General features: G+C 45.2%; 1 protein-coding gene across 2 annotated transcripts in view; it reads left to right on the forward strand.

Annotated features, from left to right (window-relative positions):
• CYP27A1 (cytochrome P450 family 27 subfamily A member 1) overlaps positions 1-19,332 on the forward strand; it is a 30,237-nt gene extending 10,905 nt beyond the window's left edge. For both annotated transcript variants that reach the window (XM_019741793.3, XM_088794526.1), the window contains 8 exons: positions 13,228-13,418; positions 16,279-16,478; positions 16,604-16,801; positions 16,968-17,140; positions 18,064-18,230; positions 18,424-18,505; positions 18,586-18,798; positions 18,952-19,332. In XM_019741793.3, coding sequence (XP_019597352.1) covers positions 13,228-13,418; positions 16,279-16,478; positions 16,604-16,801; positions 16,968-17,140; positions 18,064-18,230; positions 18,424-18,505; positions 18,586-18,798; positions 18,952-19,071 — 1,344 coding nt within the window. In that variant the 3' untranslated portion in view covers positions 19,072-19,332. The remainder of the gene's footprint in view (positions 1-13,227; positions 13,419-16,278; positions 16,479-16,603; positions 16,802-16,967; positions 17,141-18,063; positions 18,231-18,423; positions 18,506-18,585; positions 18,799-18,951) is intronic.
• The last annotated feature ends 3,609 nt before the right edge of the window (positions 19,333-22,941 follow it).

Here is a 22,941-nt window from a genome sequence, read left to right on the forward strand (position 1 = left end):
AACAGGATATATAATGGAACACTATACAACAGTCATAATGAATGCACAAGCCTTTTATGTATCAATATAAAACTCAGAAACAAAGTTGAATATAGAATGGTATGTATGGTAGAATACTATTTCTATAAAATGAAAACCACACAAAAATTCTATAAGCTATCTGGATGCATATATGTAGTAAAATACATAAACATTGACAGAAAGGATACACTTCAAATTCAGGATAGTAGTTGCTTTGTGGAGGGAGGGCAAAGAATAGCATAAGAAGGGAAATTTGTGTTTGAAATGTTTTCATTTTTAAAAAGATACGAAGCAAATACGACAAACGTTAATTTTGGAGGGTGTGTACCTGGGTGTTTATAATGTTATCTTTAATTATTCAGATTAAAATATAATGATTCATATTAAAATAATAAAAATACAAGTAATTTTGTTCACGTTGAGTCCAAATGGTGCCGCTGGCATGGTCTGATCTTGGAGGAGATCATTCAAGGCAAAATTTAGAGCAAGGAAAACCTGAGAATGCTGTTAATTATTTAGCACCTTCTGTCACTTGGAAATGTGAATTCCACTTGTATGAGGGGTTGAGGCTAAACCTCTGACAGCACTTTGACAGCACCAAGATACGGCTGTCCCAGCTGGACTTCTCTTCACCTTTGACCCTGAATGGGCCTTCTTTCTGGCATCTGCCAATGTAGGCAAAAGAGTGGCCTATGCCGGCAGTTGCATCTCTCCTGTTTATCCCACTGATGGCTGCCAGCTTTTAGGGACAGATTTGTTGACACTGGCAAAACAGTACTTGGTATTTGTGAGTTCACTTTTGTCCTCAGGGCAGCTGACGTGCGGTTTTACTGTTGTTTTGCTGTGCTGACAGTCTGCTGAAGGAGCCCACTACCAGTAAACTAAACAGGTCACTATGTAGGAGAATGTAACAGTGCAAGGCAGTGTCAGGGGGAGATTTTGGAGAATTTTAATGTTCTTCTTTTTTTCTCGTAACAGTTTTATTGAGATATAGTTACATACTATACAATTCACCCATTGAACAATTAAATGGTTTTCAGTAGAGTCACAGAATTATGCAACCATCACCACGTCAATCTTAGACTATTTTCATCACCCCAGAAAGAAACCTTGTACTCTTTTAACAGTCGCCGCCCCCACCGCCCCTCCCTGTGTGATGACTATATTCCCGATGCCGTTGACCTCCCTTATCAGCCCCTTGGCAACCACTAATCTACTTTCTGTCTCGATGGATGTGCCTGTTATGGACATTTCATATAAATGGACTCATTCAATATGTGGTCTGCTGGGAAAGACTTCTTTCACTGAGCCTGATGTTTGCAAGGTGCACCCATGTTGTAGCACGTATCACTACTGTGCTCCTTTTTATGGCTGAATACTGTTCCGTTGTGGGCATACACCACGCTTTGTTCATTCACTCATCTGTTGATAGATATGTGGGTTGTTTCCATTTTGGGGCTTAGTATTACTTTCTGAGTTTTCAAGGTACACACAACTATCAAAGATAAGTACAGCTGGACATTAGTTAAAGTGGTGAAAACAGATTTTATTCAGTAACGAGTGGCAGCAGGGCAAAGAGATGAACTCCATTCCAATTTGTGCAGAGGTGACTGGACGTTTTCAACGGAGCATGAGGGAATGGGGAAGGGGAGCAGCTGGGGGAGAGTCAGGGAAGTGAAAAATTACAAAAAGCAGGAAGTGGGGGGTTGGTCCATGTGACACTCATTTGTGTTTGCTAAATGGTGCTAATCTTATTGAAGTTAGGCCCCTCCCCTCCCACAGAGACTGGGAAACGGGGGCCCAATCTTCAGGTGTTGTCTGGAACAGACAGGAAATTCTCTTGGCAGCCTTGAGTTTCCTCAGGCAGGCCCTTTAAAGGGGGCTTCATGCTAGGAGTGAAGGTCATCCTGGGGAGGTGACCCGGAGCTGTTAGAAACGGTTAGTGTTCAAGTCTACAGGTCAAGGTGGAAGCCTAGTGGGGAAGAGGGCTGAGAGGATCCTGGCTAGAATGTAGTTCAGGAGAGAATCTTTATCACAACCCAAAGCTAAGTTGCCTAAATTTGTTTGGGTTCCCAACCTTTTGAAAATCTGAAAGCTATGGCACTTCGCTACAGCAAAATATGAGTTTATGCACAATCTATTGCATGGGATTTCAGCTCTCCACCCCACGCCACCCCCAGCCTGTCTGCACACCCTAGGTTACCACCCCTTGCCTTGGAGGTAGACTAGTGTGCTCCAGGCAATATAGCTAGAGTTTAGGTAATGACCCTAATGGGCTACCTTGGGTTATCGACCTTGGCGTGGGCTAGCCACAGTGAGCCTTTGGGATCAACTAATAGTATAATTATCTTGTGAGTCAACACTTATAGACCTTACGAAGTGACTGCCAATAAGTCAAGCAACCACCTGGCACCGTACATAATTATTACAATATTAACGGCTATATTCCCTATGCTGTACGTTACATTCCTGTGATTCATTTTATAACCGGTAGTTTGTACTTCTAATTCCCTTCCCCTTTTCCGCCCATTCCCCTCACCCTCTGGCAACCATCAGTTGGTTCTCTGTATCTGTGAATTTGTTTCTGTTTCATTTTGTTTGTTCATTTGTTTTGTTTTTCTAGATTTTGTATGTAAGTGAAGTCATACAGTATTTGTCTTCTCTGTCCGACTTATTTCATTTTGCATAATATTCTCTAGGTCCATCCATATTGTTGCAAATAGCAAGATGTCATTCCTAGTTAGTGCTGAGTAATAATCTATTGTAACTATGAACCACATCTTCCTTATCCATTCATCTATGGATGGGCACTCAGGTTGCTTCCATATCTTGGCTGTTGTAAACGATGCTGCAGTGAATATAGGGGTACAGATATCTTTTCAAATTAGTGTTTTCATTTTCTTCAGATAAATACCTGGAACTGAAATTTCTGAGTTATATGGTGGTTCTATTTTTAATTTTTGAGGAACCTCTATACTGTTTTCCATAGTGGCTGCCCTGGTTTACCAAAACTCTTAAGTTTTGAGCTCTGGAGGTGTGGCTCGAATCTTTGTGCAACGTTGCCCTGCAGCTCCACCCTGACCTTTCACGTATCCAGCTCAAAATTCTCAGGGGCCCATCAAATCGATATTCATATTTTAATGATAGGATCTCATGCCAAATCTGTTCTGTCGGTCTTAGGCAACAACACATGAGTCACCATAACCATGATCCATTGTAGGTTGATTAGACCTGTTTGGAGTTTAGGCTGCAGCCATGCCCCCCTTTGGGAGGGCAACTAGAGGTGCCACACATACCTCCCCTTAACTGGCCCCCAGAAGTCCTGGCAGTATGAATGCTTGTACCCACCCGTGCTGAAGAATTTAGAACAACCTGTGACAAATGAACAAAAAAGGCCAACAGGGACAGGGTGAGGCTAAAGAGACTGAACAACCGTTCAGAATGTTCATCTTGTTCTGTCATCTTTAGTGGAGGCTGATCCTTTCTGAAGTCAGTGGCTCTTGGGAAGTTGCTAAGAGTTTTTAGATTCACATTCTCTTTGGCCAGCAGTCACGTTGAGGGAGGGTGGTAGCAGTCTGTGTCAAATCGGCCAGATGCTCTGTAGACAAGCGCTGAGAAAGAGATTAATAGTCCCTCCCTTCACCGCTATCACACCCAATCAGTGTTGACCGCTGATGTCCCATAAGCCAGAGGTGTCCCTCTCTTTCCACAACCATGTAGAAATGTAACCTCTGTCCGGCCAGTGACTACTTCACTCCATGTCCCAGTCCTCCTGTGTCTTACCCTCCTAGGAGCCTAGGTTTCCTGAGGTGTCTCAGTGGTTTCTTCCTTGTATGCCTCGTGCCGTGCTGGTATATCTCCCACCCCCTGACATGTGGGCCACACCAGGACTATTTGAGGAGTTGTCACCTCATATTCATGATCATCCATATCCATGATTGCCCCAGAGCAGCAAGCATAGCCAGTGGCAAAAGAAGCACCACATCAAAGTAGTTCACGCCCTGATTCTTCTTGCTACTTGCAAATTCCAGCTGCCTCTTTCCCAAGGGGTAGCTGTGGGAGGAAGAGGTAGGTGTGATAGAATGAGAAGAGTTAATGAAGTAGTTTGGTTCTCTTACAGCCTATCTGGGCTTCTTCTCACCTCCCCAACTCACAATGAAAAATTCTGTTTAAACGGTGAATTGCCCTTCTGGTGAATTGCCACATTTGTAGTCCAAACTAACTTTCTGAAGAGTGTGCTCTACTGGGAGCTGAGCCTTGGTTGTCCACTTATCTTTTTCAGTTTCTCCTTTAAAAGTCCGTTCCGTCTTTCAGTGGCACCTGCTGCCTGTGGATGATCCAGGGTATGAAAGGGCCAGTGAATGTCCCAGGGAGCTGCCCACTGCTGGGTACCTTTTACTGCAAAGGTAGCACCACTGTCTGATTGGATGCTTTTAGGGAATCGGAACATGTAGCACAGTTCATTTGAGGAAGGGTCTTTGAATAGTGAGCTCCCTCCCATCTGCTGTGTGGATGGAGGTGGCAGTGCCATACCTTAAAAAGCTGTCTGCTGCAGTCAATACGTACCCTTGAAAGGATGGTGGAGACCTATATAGTCTATTTGCCAGGACGGGCCAGGTCTGGTATCCCTCACTGTGTGCCTCAAAGTTTCCTTTACCACTGGACTGTGTAGCTGGCAGTCGGGCATATTCGCCAGGCTTCCTTGGCTTCATGTGCTGTAGTCATTCGTTTCGGGGGCCCAGTCTTGAACTATGGATGGATTACCATGCCCTGTGAAATGGTGTATCCAGGTGGCCATGGTCCTTACGTGGCCACCACAGGTCTCCTCAACTCGTTGTTTCCATTGACATTCATCCAAGGAGACCTTTTCCATGAGCATCCACCTGGGTCACAAATGGGGTGTGGCTCTTTTGTGATCTGCTGCCATAATGTTCATCCCTAAAGAGGCTAAGAGTTGACCATCTAGGCATCCTGCTGCCAGGCACCAGCCCATACCACCATGAATCAGTAAAAATGCAACAAGGGGCAACTTGGGAGGTCTTTTCCAGGGCAAGGACTGCAGTTCACAGCTCCCATCTCTGCCTATTGGACAGACTTCTCTTTTCCATGCACAGTGTAGATAGTTTTCTTTGGGGTTGCACAGCAGCAGTTCAGTGCACCCATGGCCTTGAATTTAGCTGATTAATGCATGCACCAAGTCCTCAGTGTACCCTAGCTTTGTCGAGAACCTCAGTGTACCGAACCTCCCAAGTAACGTGAGGTGGTGGCATAGACCCTGCATGTGACTCAGCACTTCTGGAGGACAGCCAACACCTTCATGCTTAGTTTGCTTCTTTTCCTGGAAATACCACTTCCACATATTGCCTATTAGGCAAATCCCACTTTGTTAATGTTCTCGTTTATGACCCATCTCGTGATAGGGACATAACAGTATGGTAACATTTTGTTCGGCAGTCTCCCAGGGTCCACCAGCTCTCTCAAATGGAGAATTCTGGGGGGTGATATCAGGTACACGTCATACCCAAAAAACTAGAGAACCATTATCTAAATGGCTGCATATTTTTGCCACAGGCTCCAGTCTGCAGAATTGTTAGTCATGGATAGTAGCTCAAAAGCCTCGTGAGCGCTGATTGGCCCAAGCAGAAGGAAAGTCTGTACCGTCAGATAGTTTTCTTTTTTCTTTTTTTAAATTTTTCTTTCAGTCTTCATGTGGCTTCTTCTTTATATCTTTAGTTATAAAACTTCTGTTCAGCTAGACTTCAGGTGGTTCTCCAGGTTGATTGTTCTATAATTTAGTTGTAATTTTAATGTGGTCTTGGGAAGAGGCAAGCACAGGGTTTATCTAACTCTGCCATCTTGGATCCTCCCTGTTGGATAGTTTTCTTAAGCACATCTGTCTGTACTAGTTCTTTGATTAAGACAGTGTTCTTCCCTTCTGCCCCTTCCCTTTCCCTCAACTCTTTACTACTTTACTGATAGCCAGTGGCTGAGCTGACAGAACAGGGTAGACTCCTGGTGGTCGACTCAACCCACTACCACCGTTCTAAATGTGGCATTTCTGCATTGGGAACGTCCTTTACAATCAAGAATTACATGTACTTAGCACATCTATTCCCACAATACATTCAGCAGTATCCATTACAACCACTTGAGTGTGTATTGGCTCGAGAAGGCTCATCCACTGTGAACCTTTTATATGTCAACTTGGCTAGGCAACGACGTTCGGTCAAACATCAGCTGAGATGTTATTGTGAAGGCAGACGTTGAGTAAAACAGTTTACCCTCCATAATGTGGGTGGGCCTCATCCAATCAGTTGAAGGCTTTAAGTGAAAAGCCGAAAGTCTTCAGAAGAAAAAGGAATTGCCTAGATGGCCTTCAGACTCAAGAGTACAACATTGACTCCTGCTGGAATTTCCCTACAAATTTCAGACTTGCCAGCCCCCACAATTGCACAAACCAATTCCTTAAAATAAATCTGTCTATATACGTACAGTAAGTCCCCACTAAATGTGCTGCCAGGTTCTCAGATTTTAAGCGAAATAACTTATAATGAAACCAATTTTACTATGGGCTGATTGATATTAACAAGAGTTAATCAACGTTGCAATGAAACGATGTTGAAAAGGTTTGACAACCTTGGTTGCCATCAAGTCCCCAGCACTCTTTGGCCAGTGCGTAAGCTTCCTGGCCCTCCTTAGGGCAAGAGGGACTTGGGCGTCCCCTCATCCTGTGCATTCTTGAAGGGGTGAAAGCTGGGTGGTGTGAAGGCATTGAATCAACACCATCCCAACTGCCAGACCCCAGCAAGGGGGTCTAACTCCTCTTGGCTCTCCTGTTTGTCCACAGTAAATGCCAAAGCTGACTGGGGATTCTTCATTACAACCTGGATCTTTCAGTTTTGTGGCCCTCTCATGCCTGCTAGCGAGAGAGAATGTCCCTCACGGGCAAACCATCAATCTCCAATTTGGAGACTCCCTGGCATACTAACCAGGTCCATATGGTCCTACATTCTGGACGCCTATATTCCTACACTCTGTCCCTGTGTTAGTGTGCCAGGGCTGCCATAACAAAGTGCCACAAACTAAGTGGCTTAAGCAACAGACATGCATTCTGTCACAGTACTGGAGGCCCCAAATCAAGGTGTGGGAAGGTTGGTTTCTTATGAGGGCTGTCAGGGGAGGGTCGGTTCCAGGTCTGTTCTTCCTCCGAGCTCGTTCATCGGCTAAGCTGTTCGTGGCTGGTCTTTTGGTAACGAACTGATTTCCATTCGTTCTCATCCAGCAGAGCTGGTGTGGCTTTCTCATCAGCCAGCTCGTGCAGCCTCACTGCTAGTGTCTCGTTAGGTTTTTGCCCAAACTTATCTCTAATGTCTCCTTTCCTGCTCCTTATAAGAAGGAACCTCAGTATATCTCCAAGGAACTGACTGCCCTTGATGACCAGGAAATATTTTATCTATGGTCACAGCCACCGGTCCAAGCAAAGTGCTTTCAATTTCCTGGTGATACAGAAGGGTAAGGAACAACCACGAAACATTTTTTAAAAATGTTATGGGACCCTCTCCTCTTTGACTCTAAACACCAATACAACTAACTCAGCAGGGTTCTCAGGAAAAATGATCAAAGACCCTTTTCCCCTTGGCACTAAACACATCAGCAACCCCGTCTGCTACTGCCTGCCAGGATTCTGTTCCTTACCTCGATAGTCGCTTGTGGGGTCTTGTTGTCTTTTCCAAAAGGATCTTGTGACCTTATCAGTTTTGGGGAGGAAGGAGTTAAAAACCCCATGGAGTCAGTCTTCAGGAGCAGGGAGCAACATTTATGTCAGGAACATACTGCTTTGTAACTGGTAAAAGACAGCAGTTTTTCTTTGCCTGCCAGAGGGTTCAGTGTTGTCACTCCACCAACATTGTCTCTAGAAACCACTCGACCAGCTGACCACCTTGGGGCTTACCAGTCACTCCTGGCTAATCAACACATCATTGTACAGTGAAAACTGTGGACATCAGAGGAATTTTCCTAACACTTTAGGAATGCGCACAATTAAACATTTCATTACTGGGTTCACATTTTGGCAACAATATGTAGGAGAGATGGACTCAGGCTTCTCACTCCCAGAATCACTTTTCCTTTTGTTCTTTCCTCACTGCAATTCTTGCCCCAAACATAGACCAAACGGTTTAACACAGGCACTTCAGGAATTCCGTGTTGCCTGGAAGCTCAGGGACTCCAGGGTTGGGGAGGGGGAGGCAGGGGAGCGCCACCAGAAAGCACAGTTTTGCACTTTCAGTTTTCAGTGGCCACTTATTGACAAAATAGATAGGACTGTAGGAAGACCCCGACCCCACTGCACTGCCAGTCGTGTTGCTCCTAACCTGACCTGCACCACCCCCAGTGGGAAGACCTTCCCCCCCCCTCCACACACACACTTAGCCACATCATGTGCTACTAGATCACGGGAATTGATTTATCTCCTACCCGGCCACATGGCCCAGGTCTCTAAAAGAGCATTGGAACTTTACCAGTCCCCTTGATGAACACCACATGTGTCAAGTTCACCCATTAGACAAGGCAAAGTCAAGGGCTAACGGATTCTTCCCGAAAAGCCACAATGGCCATGTTTAGATTTAGACAGTTGATTATGTATATAGAGATTGGAAGAAGAACAAGCCAAAGGTGCCAGTTCCACAGGCTCTTTGTCCCACCCACGCAAAAGGACAACCCGAAACAAAAAGGGCCAGATAACTGCAATGCAAGTTGTGGGGTACTCCATTGTTGAGAGCCCTTTCTAGACTGCAGTGAGTCCGTTTTATATTCTGCAGCTCTTTTCTGATGGGGTTGGGGCAGAAAACCCACGTTCCATCAGAACCCACAAAGCATGAGAAATTGATGCATGACAACCTCCTAGGGGACATAGGGAGGCGAGTGCAAGGTGGCTTCAAGGCAGCTCCGTGCAGGCATCCAGTCCTGTAGTGTTCTAGGGAGGATCTGAGGCGTTAAGCCTGCAGACTCAGGGACGGCTGGCTTCAAGCCTTTGTGGACATGGATACATGCAGGTTGGGAAGGTGCCATGGCAGAGCTATTACCCAACAGAGTGACAAAGGCTGTTAGTGTTGGGCTGGACCTAGAACAAAATCTACTGCCAACTATTCCCTGACCCCTCAACTGAACTGCCAGCTGTGGATGACTGAGCTGAGATAAAAACATATGACAAGGAGACAGACACCTTTTTTTTCTATTAAAATACCCTTGTTTTTAAAAAATTACATAAATATGAGTTACATGCTAATTATTTGTGCTTACATACCACATTTATGAGAAAGTGTCATTTTGACTTAGTTGAAATAACTTGCAGAAGTCATACGTGTTTATTGTTGAGAAATCAGAAAATGTAAAGACACAAAAAGAAAATCTAGATCTTCCATACTCCTAACATCCTGCCCATGTCAAAATGCCTTGTATACATAGTTGCTTGATACGCATTTGTGAAATGAATCCATAAAGATACACATGGTCTTGGGGTAAGGAAGCATCGTCCCTGCGGGCTTGTCCTTGGGGAATAGATTTCCACACTCTCCGTGTGTCATCTACATATATATGTTTTTAAAAATGAAAGCATGCCATATATTCTCTTTTGTAACTGGCCATTTACTAAAAAACAAATATGATTTTTTTTCTGTATCAGTAAACACGTCCATCATATTTTTTAATGAATGAATTCAACTCTCTCCCTCGCTGGCGCTTCACCTGACTAAGGCCAGCTCTCCTATTCATCCTGGAGAGTATCCTTAGGGAACTGTGTTCTGCGAAGTGGTGCTTAGACAAGACCTATCTGAGGACCTTAGGGCTTACTAACCGGCTCAGGTTACGGCCTGATGGTAGGCGTACAGACACAGCACGTATCTCTCAGCAAGTATCCCAGTGTCTTTCTAAAATAAGTTCTTACATAAATAGATCCTTGTTAGGTTCCACCGAGTAAACTAACTGAGAAGAGGAATACAAAGGAAAAGGGAAGAAAGCGTGATCTAGGCAAAGGGGGAAGGAAATGTCCCAGAAACCTCCAAGCTGACAGGCAGGAAGTGGTCCCAGAGACTTTGGATTCCAGGCAAGAAGCTAGTACCCGAGTAAATGGTTATTGATCTAGTCTTTTGAAACATGACATTTTTGTTTTTTGATTACAAGATCATGGTAGAAATTTTGAAAAACAAATCATAGTATAAAGAAGAAAATAAACTATTTGTAAACTGTGACTCAGAGATAACCCCTGTTAGCATTTTTATAAAAAATGTGACATGTAATTAATTTTACTTGAACTTAACAGAAGGAAAAGAAACCAAACTGCAGATAAATGTTTCTTCAAAATGAGATATTGTTTCTTAAAAAGAGTCCTCTAAAATTACATAATTAAGAGACATATTAAGAGGTTAGGCTTATTGCAGAGGTTCTCAGCCTGGGGTGATTTTACCCCCATGGGGATATTTTGGAAATAGCTGGATAAATTTGTGGTTGTCACAACTCGTGGGGAGGGAGTGAGGTGCTAGTGGGTAAAGACCAGGGAGGCTGCTAAACATCCTACTATGCATAGGACATTCCCCACAACAAAGAATTATCCAGCCCCCAAAATCAACAGTGCCATGAAAAACCCTGAGTTCTTGCACAGTTGTATTTAAATAGAACATAGATTCAAAAGGCCCGAGTTTGTTTCTAGTAAGACATGGTCACTTTTCTCGGGGATCCGCAGAGTAAGTGGTAGAAAGTATGGCCTCCAGTCAGGTGGTCTGAGTTTGAACTCTGACTCTTGCCACTTCCCAGTAAAGTGACCTTGTGCAATCTCTTTGGGCCTCAGTTTCCTCATCTACGAAATTGCAGTAATGTTAAACTTCGTATATCATGCTGCTGTAGTGAGGACTGAATGAGATAATATAATAAATAAAATGCTTAAAACACTGCCTGGTTTACGCTAAGCTACATGGAAATATTTGCAATTATTGTTAATAATACTTGATATTAATACTTTAAATAAACCAATCAGAAAACACAAATTAAGCTTCCTTTTAGTATAATCCTCCTAAGGAATCCAGTAGACAAAAATAGACATATAATAGGGCAACCAGTTAGCTCAGTTAATTAGAGCACGTTGCTCTTAACAACAAGGTTGCCGGTTCGATCCCCCATGGGCCACTGTGAACTGCGCTCTCCACAACTAGATTGAAACAACTGCTTGACTTGGAGCTGATGGGTCCTGGAAAAACACACTTAAAATACATAAAAGTTTTTAAAAAATAGACATATAAGTATTTTTTTTAAATGGAAACTTTAAGAAAAATAAATGAAATGACTCTAAGACACTTCTAAATCTAAGGAGTATATACATGAATTCAGAGGTTCAGCAAAGCTTTCCTGTTTTCTGGAATTACCTCATCAATGGTGGGTGACTTATCATTTCAGAAAACACTTTCTTTTTTCCCCCTTTAGATTTAAGAAATTTGAACGCATTCTTACAGTTCAAAACTCAAAACCATAAAATGAGGTCTGCATCGCACAGTCTCACTCCCATGGGTGTCCCCTCCCCGAAGTAATCACTTTAGTTTCTGACGCAACAAACCACTGTTTCTCTATAAAAGCAAATGCAAATGCTATGTATTGTTATTTAGCCCCTCTTTCTTAGACAAACGATATCATACTTTTCCATTTAGCAATCTATCTTGGCTATCTTTCCATATTACAGTCTTCCTTTGCATTAATTAGTACACAAGGAGCTGCTTTATTCTCTTTTAAGGTGATACAGTATTCCATTATGTAGATATTCCATACTTCGCTTATAAATCTGTTTGTAGTGTTTACAGATATTAACAAGTTAGCCTCCATGTAGGTTTGTGTTGTTTTAGACGCCCACCGGTAATGTATGAATATGCCTGTTTCTCTCCAGGAATCACTGTAGTTTACAATCAACTATTCAAAAATCATATCACACTGGCAGGCATTACTGGGAGGTAGAAGTGGAAACAAGCCTAAATGGACACTGGGGGCTTGTCAAGGCTGCCTTCCTATGAACTGGAAGAATGAGCCGTTAGTTCGGGGTGGACTTTGGACGATTGGGTAACATGACGGCAATCATGCTGCATTGATCCTAGGAGAATCCAGTTGTTAATGCCAATAGTAAGACCCAGGAAGACGTGTTTTTCTAGACTGTGAGTTGGGTGAAATATCCTTCTGTAGTTAGAACGATAGATCTCTATAATTTTGATGTCTCTTTTACAGAAGTCCTTTGGCCTAATGTCTCTATTAGAGCAGCTTCTGATCCTCTTAAAATCTCTTTAGTAACAGGTTGTGAAAGATGAAGTACCTGGGATACCACTGTGTTTCATTTTCTTTTAGTTTGTAGGTGTAAATAAGCCAGTAAATTAATCTCAATATTTGTGGATTCTTTTTAAGTTTTACCTCCCCCAAACCACAATATGTTTATTTTCTCCTTCATTTTCCACAAGTATAAAAACATCATAGCAATGTCAATTTCATAGGTGTTATGGGTATCAATTTTCAAATGCTTTAGCAATTCTAAGATAAAATATTTGCGAATTACGCTACTTAACACAACTAATAATTTTTGTTTAAAAAAATTCACACCACAAAGTTGACTTCATATTTGGATTCTGACTTTCTCATTCAACTTCTTGTTTTTCCCAGAGTTTCTAATTGTGTTCCTTTTTCCTTGTTGATTACATGAGATATTTATCTTCATTTCATGTAATTATCTTCATCTCATTTGTTTGTTATATTTTATTGTCAGCTTGTAGATGACAGCAAGCTGTAATAGATTTAAATGCTTCTATGAAGGAGCCATACGCATACCTACCAAAGGGCTCAGTTTTCTAAAACCCTGGACCCCAAATATTTACACCTCAATATACCCCAGTTTGCCAGATATCCCATTTTTCCAAAATCCCATTCCTCCAACGACCTCAATTCCCCCCAGTTCCACCAGCTATATTACTCAACATTCTAACTCCTGTGTGCCCGCCTCCCTTTTTTCCCCCAGTATTCTCCTTTTGGAGCTATAGGCCATCCCAGGGCCTGCCTCCTACACAGTGTGCTTTTGCCCAGCCCATTTTCTGGAGGGTGGCCGTCAGACACCTCCACCCTGTCTCCTCTCCAGGAAGTGCCTGCGTGGCTGGGCCATGGTTATTCAGCTTTGGTTGAACCCCACAGGTGCAGAGCAAGGCCAAGTATGGTCCAATATGGATAACCCGCGTAGGGCCCAAGACCCATGTGAACCTGGCCAGTGCCCCACTCCTGGAGAAAGTGATGCGACAAGAGGGCAAGTACCCAATACGGAACGACATGGATCTATGGAAGGAGCACCGGGACCAGGAGGGCCTGGAATATGGCCCCTTCACCATGTGAGCTGGGGCCTGAAGGGATTGGAGCAGGGTCCCAAGGACAGTGGCACTGGGCAGCTGGTAGATAACGGGCAGGGTAGGATCTCCCTGCATTCTCTGAACCTGGTACTCAGTCTAGAAAGCAGTGGTTGGGATGGGCCGAAACCCAGGGAGCATTCATTGGCTTTTCCACTAATAAACACGTATTGTATGACTTTGGACAAATGAATAATTTCCCTTTACATATGAGAAACCTTACGTTTCTCATAGGTACAATGGGAAGTTTGGACTAGAGTATCTCCAACGTGACTCTAGGGCCTTTCCAGCTCCATTATTCTACATGATGGTTGAAAATATACTGGCTCAAGTCATGAGGGGACATATCTGTTTATAGTTGAAAAAAAACATCATCACCATATTAGTTGGGAGGGCTCAATTAAATTTTTTAAGTAGTTCCCAAATTATATATTGTATAGTTGTGTTGGGTATAAGTTTCATGGATGCTCTCCACATACAGAGGTAGGTGTAGGTGTCAGTCTTCAAGTTATATCTCGTACATAGAACAGTTAAGATTATTTTGACCGTGACAAATTGAAGGATGGGCTGAGTCTGTTATATACCCATATGCCAATTGAGGTAAATAATTGAGAATCACTGGTGATAAACTATTCCCAATGCCACAGGTTGTGATTGGATATATGACGGACTTTTTTTTTTTTTCTATAGTATGTTAACAGAGCTCCAAGAACAATGAATAGCTTTTTCTTTTCCCTAGTTGCTTGATGTCCATGTCATAGTTGTTTCTTAAGGGATTAAAGTGGATCCTGATGGTGGCAGTAGTAGCAGCAACAATGATAATAAGTTAGTATGTGTTTATGACATGCCAGACATCAGGCTAGTCTCGTTAGTATATTCATTACTTTATTTTATCCTCACAACACACCAATGAAGGAGATATAGTATTATTATTCCCATTTTATAGATGAAGAAACTGAGGCCTAGAGAGGTTTTTGCATCACTTGCCAGAGGTGACACAATGAGAGAGTGGTGGAATAGATCTCTGATTCTGGAATTCAAGCACTTAACTGTCTTGACACTTGGGGAAAGGAAACAAACTCTTTCATTTCATCTGTCTTTGATGCCTATACACTCATTCTCCCATTGCATGGTTTTCTTTCTTCCTTTCTGGTTCCTTCACAGGTGGACAGTTTCAGAACTTAACAATTCCTGGGCCCTTTATTCAAAGTTCTGGGAAGAGACTAGAGAATGACTTTTCTTCAAGAGCTCTTTAACTCGATGTCAGACCCTGAAGGCAAGATTTGGGTCTCAGGCCTTTCACCAGTCAGGTCACCTCTAGACTTGAAAGCTCAGGTTTAGATTTGGAGCTGAATATTATGTACATCTCTGTGTCATCTACTTATACTTTTTCACTCTAAAGCCAATTTCCTGAATATATTATACCATATATTGAACATATGTATTGAAAATCTATTTTGCTAGACTATGATAATAAGGTTTTTTTTTTGTTTTACATACATATTTTTAAATCTCATTTTATGGAGCCTTGTTTCCCCAAGAAATATTTTATCAACCACAGAAATGCTCTCATTTAAGTTCTTCAAATCTGATTCCTACTGTTGGAGAGTTTTACTCCTGGAGAAGTACCAATAACCTGGTTCCGATAAATGGGTCTATTCTAGTTTTCATTTCTTTTTCAGCAACACTTTTAGTTTATCTTTTTGCAGGTTTCCCCCAGTATAATAAAGAAAACTTCTGGGGTTTGAGGTTCCTTTAAATAAATAATTTATAAAAATAAAAAATCTGATTCTTGACTTAAGACTTTTTAATATTTTTCTTTTAAAAATACTTGATTGGTTTTTAAAATCCGAAAGTAATATTTACTGTAAAAGTTCCAATAATAAAATATTGTCTCCCTACTTACCACTCCCATCCCACTCCCTTCTAAGTAATCCTGACAGTTTGATATGTATTCTTCCCTACTTCGTGTAGAAACATGCAAATATGCGTATGGATGTATAGGGTTTCCTCTCTTCCTCTTAAATCCTGACCACATTGTACCTGTTATTCTGTAACTAGCTTATAAAAACTGGACCTGTCCCCAGCTTGCTTAGGAAAGGTAACAGGTTTGGGGGACAGTTGAGCGTGGGGGCAGCCCCTGAACATTAAGCCCCTTCCATGGAAAGCGTGCACCCACTGACGTGAGCTTCCCTGTCTAACCAAAATGGGGACCAAGCCGCCTACTGGATGGCTGTGGCGAGAGGTCTGGGGCATCAGCCAGGCGCTCCCTGTCCCCTTTGGCCCCGCTGAGCTAAGAAGAGCATGAAGGTCAGGGATCTGAGCACCCCAGGAACCCTAACTTTCACCCCTTTTATTCCTCATCCTCCACACAGAGGGACTGGAACTACTGCAGCCCCTTCTCATTCCACATACAGAAGATCCTGAAGTGATAGCATTCTTAGAGAACCATAGTCAACATTCATTAAGCCTTCATCACATGCCAGGCACTGATCGAAGCATTTTAATTACCTGAACAACCCTACCGTGATAGGCACTCTTATTATTCCTAGTCTACAGAAGGGGAAACCGAGGCACTGGGGAGTTCAGCCAGTATTCATCATGCCTGTGATTTGCCCCTAGGAAATCTGAGTCTAGATGCCCGCCTTGACCACTCATACTCTGCGGTAGTGAGATTCTGAAGTTGTGATTCAAAGATTCTATCATTTGAAAGTTGGGTCAATGATTTAAGATCTAGGAGTTTGAGATTTTCCTAGACTCTGTGGGGGTCTCAGGGTGGGAAGGTGCCCTCTACTCTAACTCCCTTCAGATATTTACATTTGTGCTGCCCCTTCATTCCCTGCAGGGAAGGACAGCGCTGGTACCAGCTGCGCCAGGTTCTGAACCAGCGGATGCTAAAGCCAGCGGAGGCTGCGCTCTACACAGATGTTCTAAATGAGGTGATTGACAGCTTCATGACGAGACTGAAACAGCAGCGGGCGGAGAGCGCTTCTGGGGACCTGGTGCCTGACATGGCTCACTCTTTCTATTACTTTGCCTTGGAAGGTACCTGTTGGGAGAGGGGCTGGGTGGGCAGGGGTTGGAGGTAGGTTGTGTTCACCCTCCTCAAAGCCCCCTGGGTTCTGTGTGCCATGGCACTGCCTTCTGTGATGGCTTCTGTGCCCTGCCAGCTATTTGCTACATCCTGTTTGAGAAACGTATTGGCTGCCTGGAACCCTCCATCCCCCAGGACACCGCGATCTTCGTCAGATCTGTTGGGCTCATGTTCCAGAACTCACTCTATGCCACCTTCCTCCCCAAGTGGACCCGTCCTGTGCTGCCCTTCTGGGGGCGATACCTGGATGGCTGGAACACCATCTTCTCTTTTGGTGAGGATTCCAAGGAAGGAAGTTGGGGGATAAGTCCCAGGGTCGATACACTAATAGTCTCTCCCAAAACCTTTACCCTCATGCTACCGGTTGTCAGAATGGCTCTTGGTTCTTGGAGATCAGGACTTTTAACCTTGTCTTCCCCTGCTCTCCATTGTCCCTGTAGGGAAGAAGCTAATTGATGAGAAACTCAAGGAGATAGAGACCCAGCTACAGACAAGGGGTCCAGATGGGGTCCAGATATCTGGCTACCTGCACTTCTTGCTGACCAGCGGACAGCTCAGTCCTAATGAGGCCATGGGCAGCCTCCCCGAGCTGCTCATGGCTGGAGTAGACACGGTGCGTGGGGAGGGCCGGCGAGGAGACCAGGGCTCCAAGCTCCCATCCTGAACCAGTTCCCCAGTATCCCCCACCTGAACCTGACCTGCTTCCCTCCAGGTCCCTACCTCTCTTTATGTAACATGAATGTAGATCTAGAAGGAAAATTGAAAGGGGGTCTGTAATGCAGGGACTCAGCTCCCGCTCCCCGCACAAGAACGCAGGATATGGTGAGGCCAAAAAGGAGCACCGACGGAGCCGTGGATAGGGGAGTCATACCGCTATATTCTCGCTGCCGGCTGGGTTGGAGACACAGGAAGCAGGAGCCACATGATCCGCACTCTGCCGTCCGCTTCTCTGCCAACCAACCAACTCCCTTGCCAGCATAGCTACGGCAGCTATATCAGTGGCCAATGGCTAACTGGTTACAGCTGATGGCCATCTACTACCCGAGCCAGCACCTGTCCACGTGAGGCCGAGAGCCTGGAAACTGCTCTCTGGGACTCTGTCCCCACAGGGTCATTCAGTCCAACAGAGATAGGCAGGGATTGTCTTTTTGTAAGAGGGATTCAATCTGTCACCTCCTGGAGTCTCTCGGACAGCTGGGAAGTTTCATCTCACATCTAATCCAACTCTCTCATGCTGTACTTTAAGTGGAGAGTTGAAGAGCTTATCCACAAGCATCTTCTTGGAGGATCTCTTTCCAGTCTCTTTTGTCATGTTGGCTTTCTCTCTGTTACAGTCTCCTCTGTTGTTAGAATGCGATTCTCCATCGTTGGTCCTCGGCCCACTGTGGAGTCGCGTTTAGCATGGAGGCCCATGCACTCCCGTCTTAGTCTGACATACTTGTGCAAGTTCGTGTTTCTCCCACGTGTTGCACGCACCCATTCACCTGGCTCTTTCCTAGAACTCCCTCCTCACTCCTCTCTCACTCTGCCTCCCAGACGTCCAACACACTGACGTGGGCCCTGTACCATCTTTCAAAAAGCCCGGACATCCAGGCAGCCTTGCATAAGGAGATAGTGGGCGTGGTGCCAGCCGGGCAGGTCCCGCAGCACAAGGACTTTGCCCACATGCCCCTCCTCAAAGCTGTGCTGAAGGAGACCCTGCGGTAGGCTGCAGTTCCCGGGAGCACAGGGTCTGTGTGTGTGGGAGGACACAGGCGTGGGAAGTGGAGGTGGTGGGCTGAGGGAGGGCTGAGATGGGAAGAGGGGCCTGGGGCACCAGCGAAAGGGGATCGCAGGGGCGGGTGCTCTGCCCCTCCTTGGATCCAGAGGCAGGCCTGCACCTCCTTTTCCCTGCAGTCTCTACCCTGTGGTCCCCATCAACTCCCGGGTCATTACGGAAAAAGAAATTGAAGTTGGTGGTTTCCTCTTCCCCAAGAACGTGAGTGGGGTGAGAAAGCCGGGGTTCCCAGGGGTACCCCATAGCCCTAAGCTGATACGCTGCCCCTTCTTTCTCTGCAGACCCAGTTTGTGTTCTGCCACTATGTGGTATCCCGGGACCCCAGCGTCTTCCCTGAGCCAGAGAGCTTCCAGCCCCACCGCTGGCTGAAGAAAAGTCAGCCTGATACCCTCGGGGTCCAACACCCGTTCGGCTCTGTGCCCTTCGGCTATGGCATTCGGAGTTGCCTGGGCCGTAGGATTGCAGAGCTGGAGATGCAGCTGCTGTTGGCAAGGGTGAGTGGGGAGAGGCAGGAGATGTGTGGGCCAGAGAGCGGGAAAGGAAGTCGTGGAGAGGAAAGGAAGGGAGGTACAGGGTGGGAGCGTGCAGAGGCGGGCAGTGGATGGAAATCACAGACTGTAACTGTCCCGTATGCGTTTGCCTCCCAGCTGATCCAGCAGTATGAGGTGGCCCTGGCCCCTGAGACAGGGGAGGTGAAGAGTGTGGCCCGCATTGTCCTCGTTCCCCATAAGAAGGTGGGCCTGCGTTTCCTGCAGAGACAGGGCTGAATGGGGCCCCTGCCGCCCCAGAGGCCCGGCCCTGGCATAGTAAGTAGTTCCTGGCCACTGCTGGGTCTCAGATGAGGAGGGCAAAATGGGTGCTCCCAGATGCCAAAGGCTGGAGAAGCTCCGTGCATCTCCCACAGAACCCTGAGCTTTTGCCACTTTTATCATTTTTCATATCTTCCCTTTGCATAAAAGGCCACGCCCTTGTCACATTACTATCCTTGGGGAAAATATAGAATAAAGGGACTTTTGTTGATAATTGGAGACCTTTGTCATTCTTTTTGACAACCCAGAAGCCAACCCCCTTTCTGTGTTGGAGGAGCAGACTCTCCCCACTTAGGAATCTTGGTGGGAGGCAGAGTCTCCTCCCTCCATGGCGACCGAGAACACCATATGCTTTCCCAGACCTCTTGGAGAGGCCTTGGCTTCACCTGGCATTGGCTGAGACCCCGCCCACGTAGGAGCTGCAGCGACTCCCGCGGGGGCACTGAGAGCAGCACCCTCTTTTGAACAGAGAGTGCTTAGATGGAAGCAGTGAGGTGCTGCCCAAATTGTTGGAAGAGCGCTAGGCGAGGCCTACAGGAATGACTCCTAGGACACCACCAGAGCACCCAGCCTGGGGAGCACCAGATAGCCCACACTCAGGAGGATGGGTAGGGAGCTACTCCACGTCTCCCGGGTCTGTGCTGGGAAAAAAAAAAAAAAAAAGAAAAAAGGATGCCCTCCCTGCTCCTGCCTCTTAATACCCACGAAACCAGTGGTCCCTGGGCTTGGATCTCTGCTAATGGCTCCAGACTGCCCCTGACACAGAAAGAGCAGAAACAGCAAAAGCATGGCCTCTGCTTCACTACCACCTCCCAAATCTTTCTCACGTACATCTGAGAGGTGGAACCTAGGTTCCACCTGAAACTCTAGCTGCAAGAGAGTCAGGGATTGTAGTTTTCAGTTTCCAAACCTCTTTAATACCAAAAGCCAACTAGCAGAAAAGTGCGTTGGCATTGAGATCCGGGTACCATATCACAAGCGTGAGAAATCAGTGAGTCCCAAGTTCATAAATCCCTGTCCCAGTTGTAAATTTCTGCTGACTCATAGAAAACTGGTCAAGTTTCTTATGTCTGTGGGGATTTGAGTTTGAGCCCATTAAAAAAAAAGCATGTAATTATCCTGATTAAAATCCTTCAGCGGCTCCCCTAGCACACAGGCAACGTCCAAAGTCCTTTCTGGGGCTTAGAAGACTCATGTTCTGGCACCCTGACCTCCACACTCCCCCTTCACCCTCCCTACCCAGATACTCTTTCCATGGCTGAGCCCAAATTCCTTGTGTTTCCCCGAGCACATTATGCTCTTTGTGGCCTCCTTACTTTGTACTTGATACCCCTGCCTTGGAACATCTTCTTCACCAACTGTCATGTCGTCCCAGAGACCTTACTTTTCCTTAGGACTCAGCTCAAATGTCACTGCCTCTGCAAAGCCTTCCTTGACCTCTCTGGGTGAGCATGAGAAAAAAGCTTGGACTTTTTCCTGTTCCCCCTCCGGAACTGAGCACTCAGCTGTTCATCTTGTTATAGACCTGACTTGTCTCCCCAACCAGCTGGAAACCAACTGGAGGGCACAAATCCAGCTCCTTTCAGTTTGGACCCCAATGTCTCACTCTGTGTCTAGCCCTGAGGAGGTGATCAGTCAATGTTTGTTGAGAGAAAAGAGACTGGGATTGCAGGAAAGGGAAGGAGAGGGAGAGGATACTGAGCTTTCCATATTGAGAAGAAATCCTGGAGAGAATTGGAAGGAATTCCTGATGATAAAGGCATGGGTCTCGACCCTACCTGTGTAGGGGTTCCCCTGTGAGAGCTCCTTATAAATGTAGAGGGTGGGGGTTGGGTGCAGAGGGTACCAGGATCTCTGCCACCAGGTGAAACAAAGCAGAAATCTGCCTTTCCCAGTGTACTGCTCCTACAGACCACAAGGGCTGAGCTGTCCAAGCCACGTGAACCCCTTAGTGCTGGCGCCTGGGTTAGGGGAAGCTGGGTGGTGTGATGTGGCTTGGGGTTGGGTTTTGTGGCATCTGTCCAAGAGTGTCAGCGTTCATGATCTGCAGCTCAGTTAAGGAATGTGTAGGCTAATTTCCCATTCAAATCTATGAAGGTCTCGTATATCGGATAGAATATTATTCAGCTGTAAAAAAGCAATGAGGTACTGATTCATGCTACGTCATGGATGAACCTTGAAAACATTATGCTAATGAAGGAAACCAGACACAAAAGATCACAGCTTGTATGATTCCATTGACCTGAAAGGTCCAGAATAGGCAAATCCGTAGGGACAGAAAGTAGATTTGTGGTTGCCAGAAGCTGAGGGGAAAGGAAAATGGGGAGTGATTGTTCATGGATATGGCGTTTCTTTTGGATGATAAATATGTTCTGGAATTAGGTAGCGGTGATGGTTGCACAAGTCTGAATATAGTAAGTACCTCTGAATTGTACACTTTGAAAGAGTGAATTTTTTTTAAAATTAAAGTTTATTGGGGTGACAATTGTTAGTAAAGTTACATAGATTTGAGGAGTACAATTCTGTAATACATCATCTATATATCACATTGTGTAAGAGTGAATTTAAATGCTATGTGAATTACATCTCAATTGAAAAATAAAAATCTATGAAGGTGAGTTCGTAGAAATAGCTGCTGATATAAGCAATCCCTCTGGAGGCACCACAGAAGGTCTGAGGCAGCTCTGTCCTGCTGGCCATCTATAGGGCCGAAAACCCAACCTCCAACAGAGATCAGAAATGCAGAGCCCAAACAAGACCTAAGCCATTTGGTGACGTAATGATGTCCTTGGGAGGTTCCATGAAAGAGCAGCCTGTATTCCCTCACACTTTGGTGGGGTGTAGGCACAGCCTCAGAGGCTGCCCCCCAAAAGTTTGTGCCATCAGTGACAAGTGGACATTGCATTGTAGAAGATGTCAGAGCCAAAGAGCTATTAACACAGCTACGAAATTTTGCTCATAGACACAGCTCTGGGAAGAAGAATGGAATCAAAGACTTCTATCCTGAACAGAGAAAAACAAAACACAGCATGGCCAAAGAGGTTTTCTCTTGATCCTAGAGACTCTTTTTTTTTTTTTTTTTTAATTTATAAAATATTTTTTATTGAAATAGAATATTCCTGAAGAAAAATGCATATACCATAAATGTACATGAAGTTCTTTTGCTTATCTTGGGGATTGAAAACTGTCTCAGTCAGTTTAGATTCCATCACAATGCCTGGACAAGACTTATTTAATGTAAATGAAAAAAATTACTTTCTTTGACAGTGACTCCTTCAAACACATATGATAGCTATAGGATGGATGTGATGGAATAGCTGGGCTTTTTCCCTTGCAACTTTCTCCCTGGTGGGTGAAAAGCATCAGCTCTCATTTGAGGGTTGGCACAAAGCCCAGCAGTGGCTGGTGACAGGGCACACGTCCAGGGTCTGGGGTCTCAGAGACTCTGGGCTGCTCCCACAGTGAAGGGACGTCACAGGATAACCCACCCCACCCTGGCTCTATAAGGAAAGAAGAACAGTAGGACCTAGCATAACTGCAGAAGAGTAAACATTAATTCAGCACGGAAGATACACCTTTGACTGAAAGTTCTTCCTGGGGGAAGCACTGCTGGATCCTCAGGATGGTGGGCCCAGGAGGGGAGGTCGCTTTCCTCGGGCTGCCCTTTCACCTGAAGCCTGTGCTCTGACCTCTGGTGATCGGGTCATACACAGCAACAGGGCACCGCACCCCAAAGATGACCCTGCTGCACTTTCCCTAGAGCCAGCGCAGCTACAGGCAGCCTGCCCCAGGCTCCCCAAGGACACTGTCACTTGAGTGAGCAAGCAC

This window comes from Rhinolophus sinicus, chromosome 17 (assembly GCF_057876585.1).
Source record: "Rhinolophus sinicus isolate RSI-liver-muscle chromosome 17, RSI-T2T, whole genome shotgun sequence".
In the NCBI taxonomy this organism is placed as follows: Eukaryota; Metazoa; Chordata; class Mammalia; order Chiroptera; family Rhinolophidae; genus Rhinolophus; species Rhinolophus sinicus.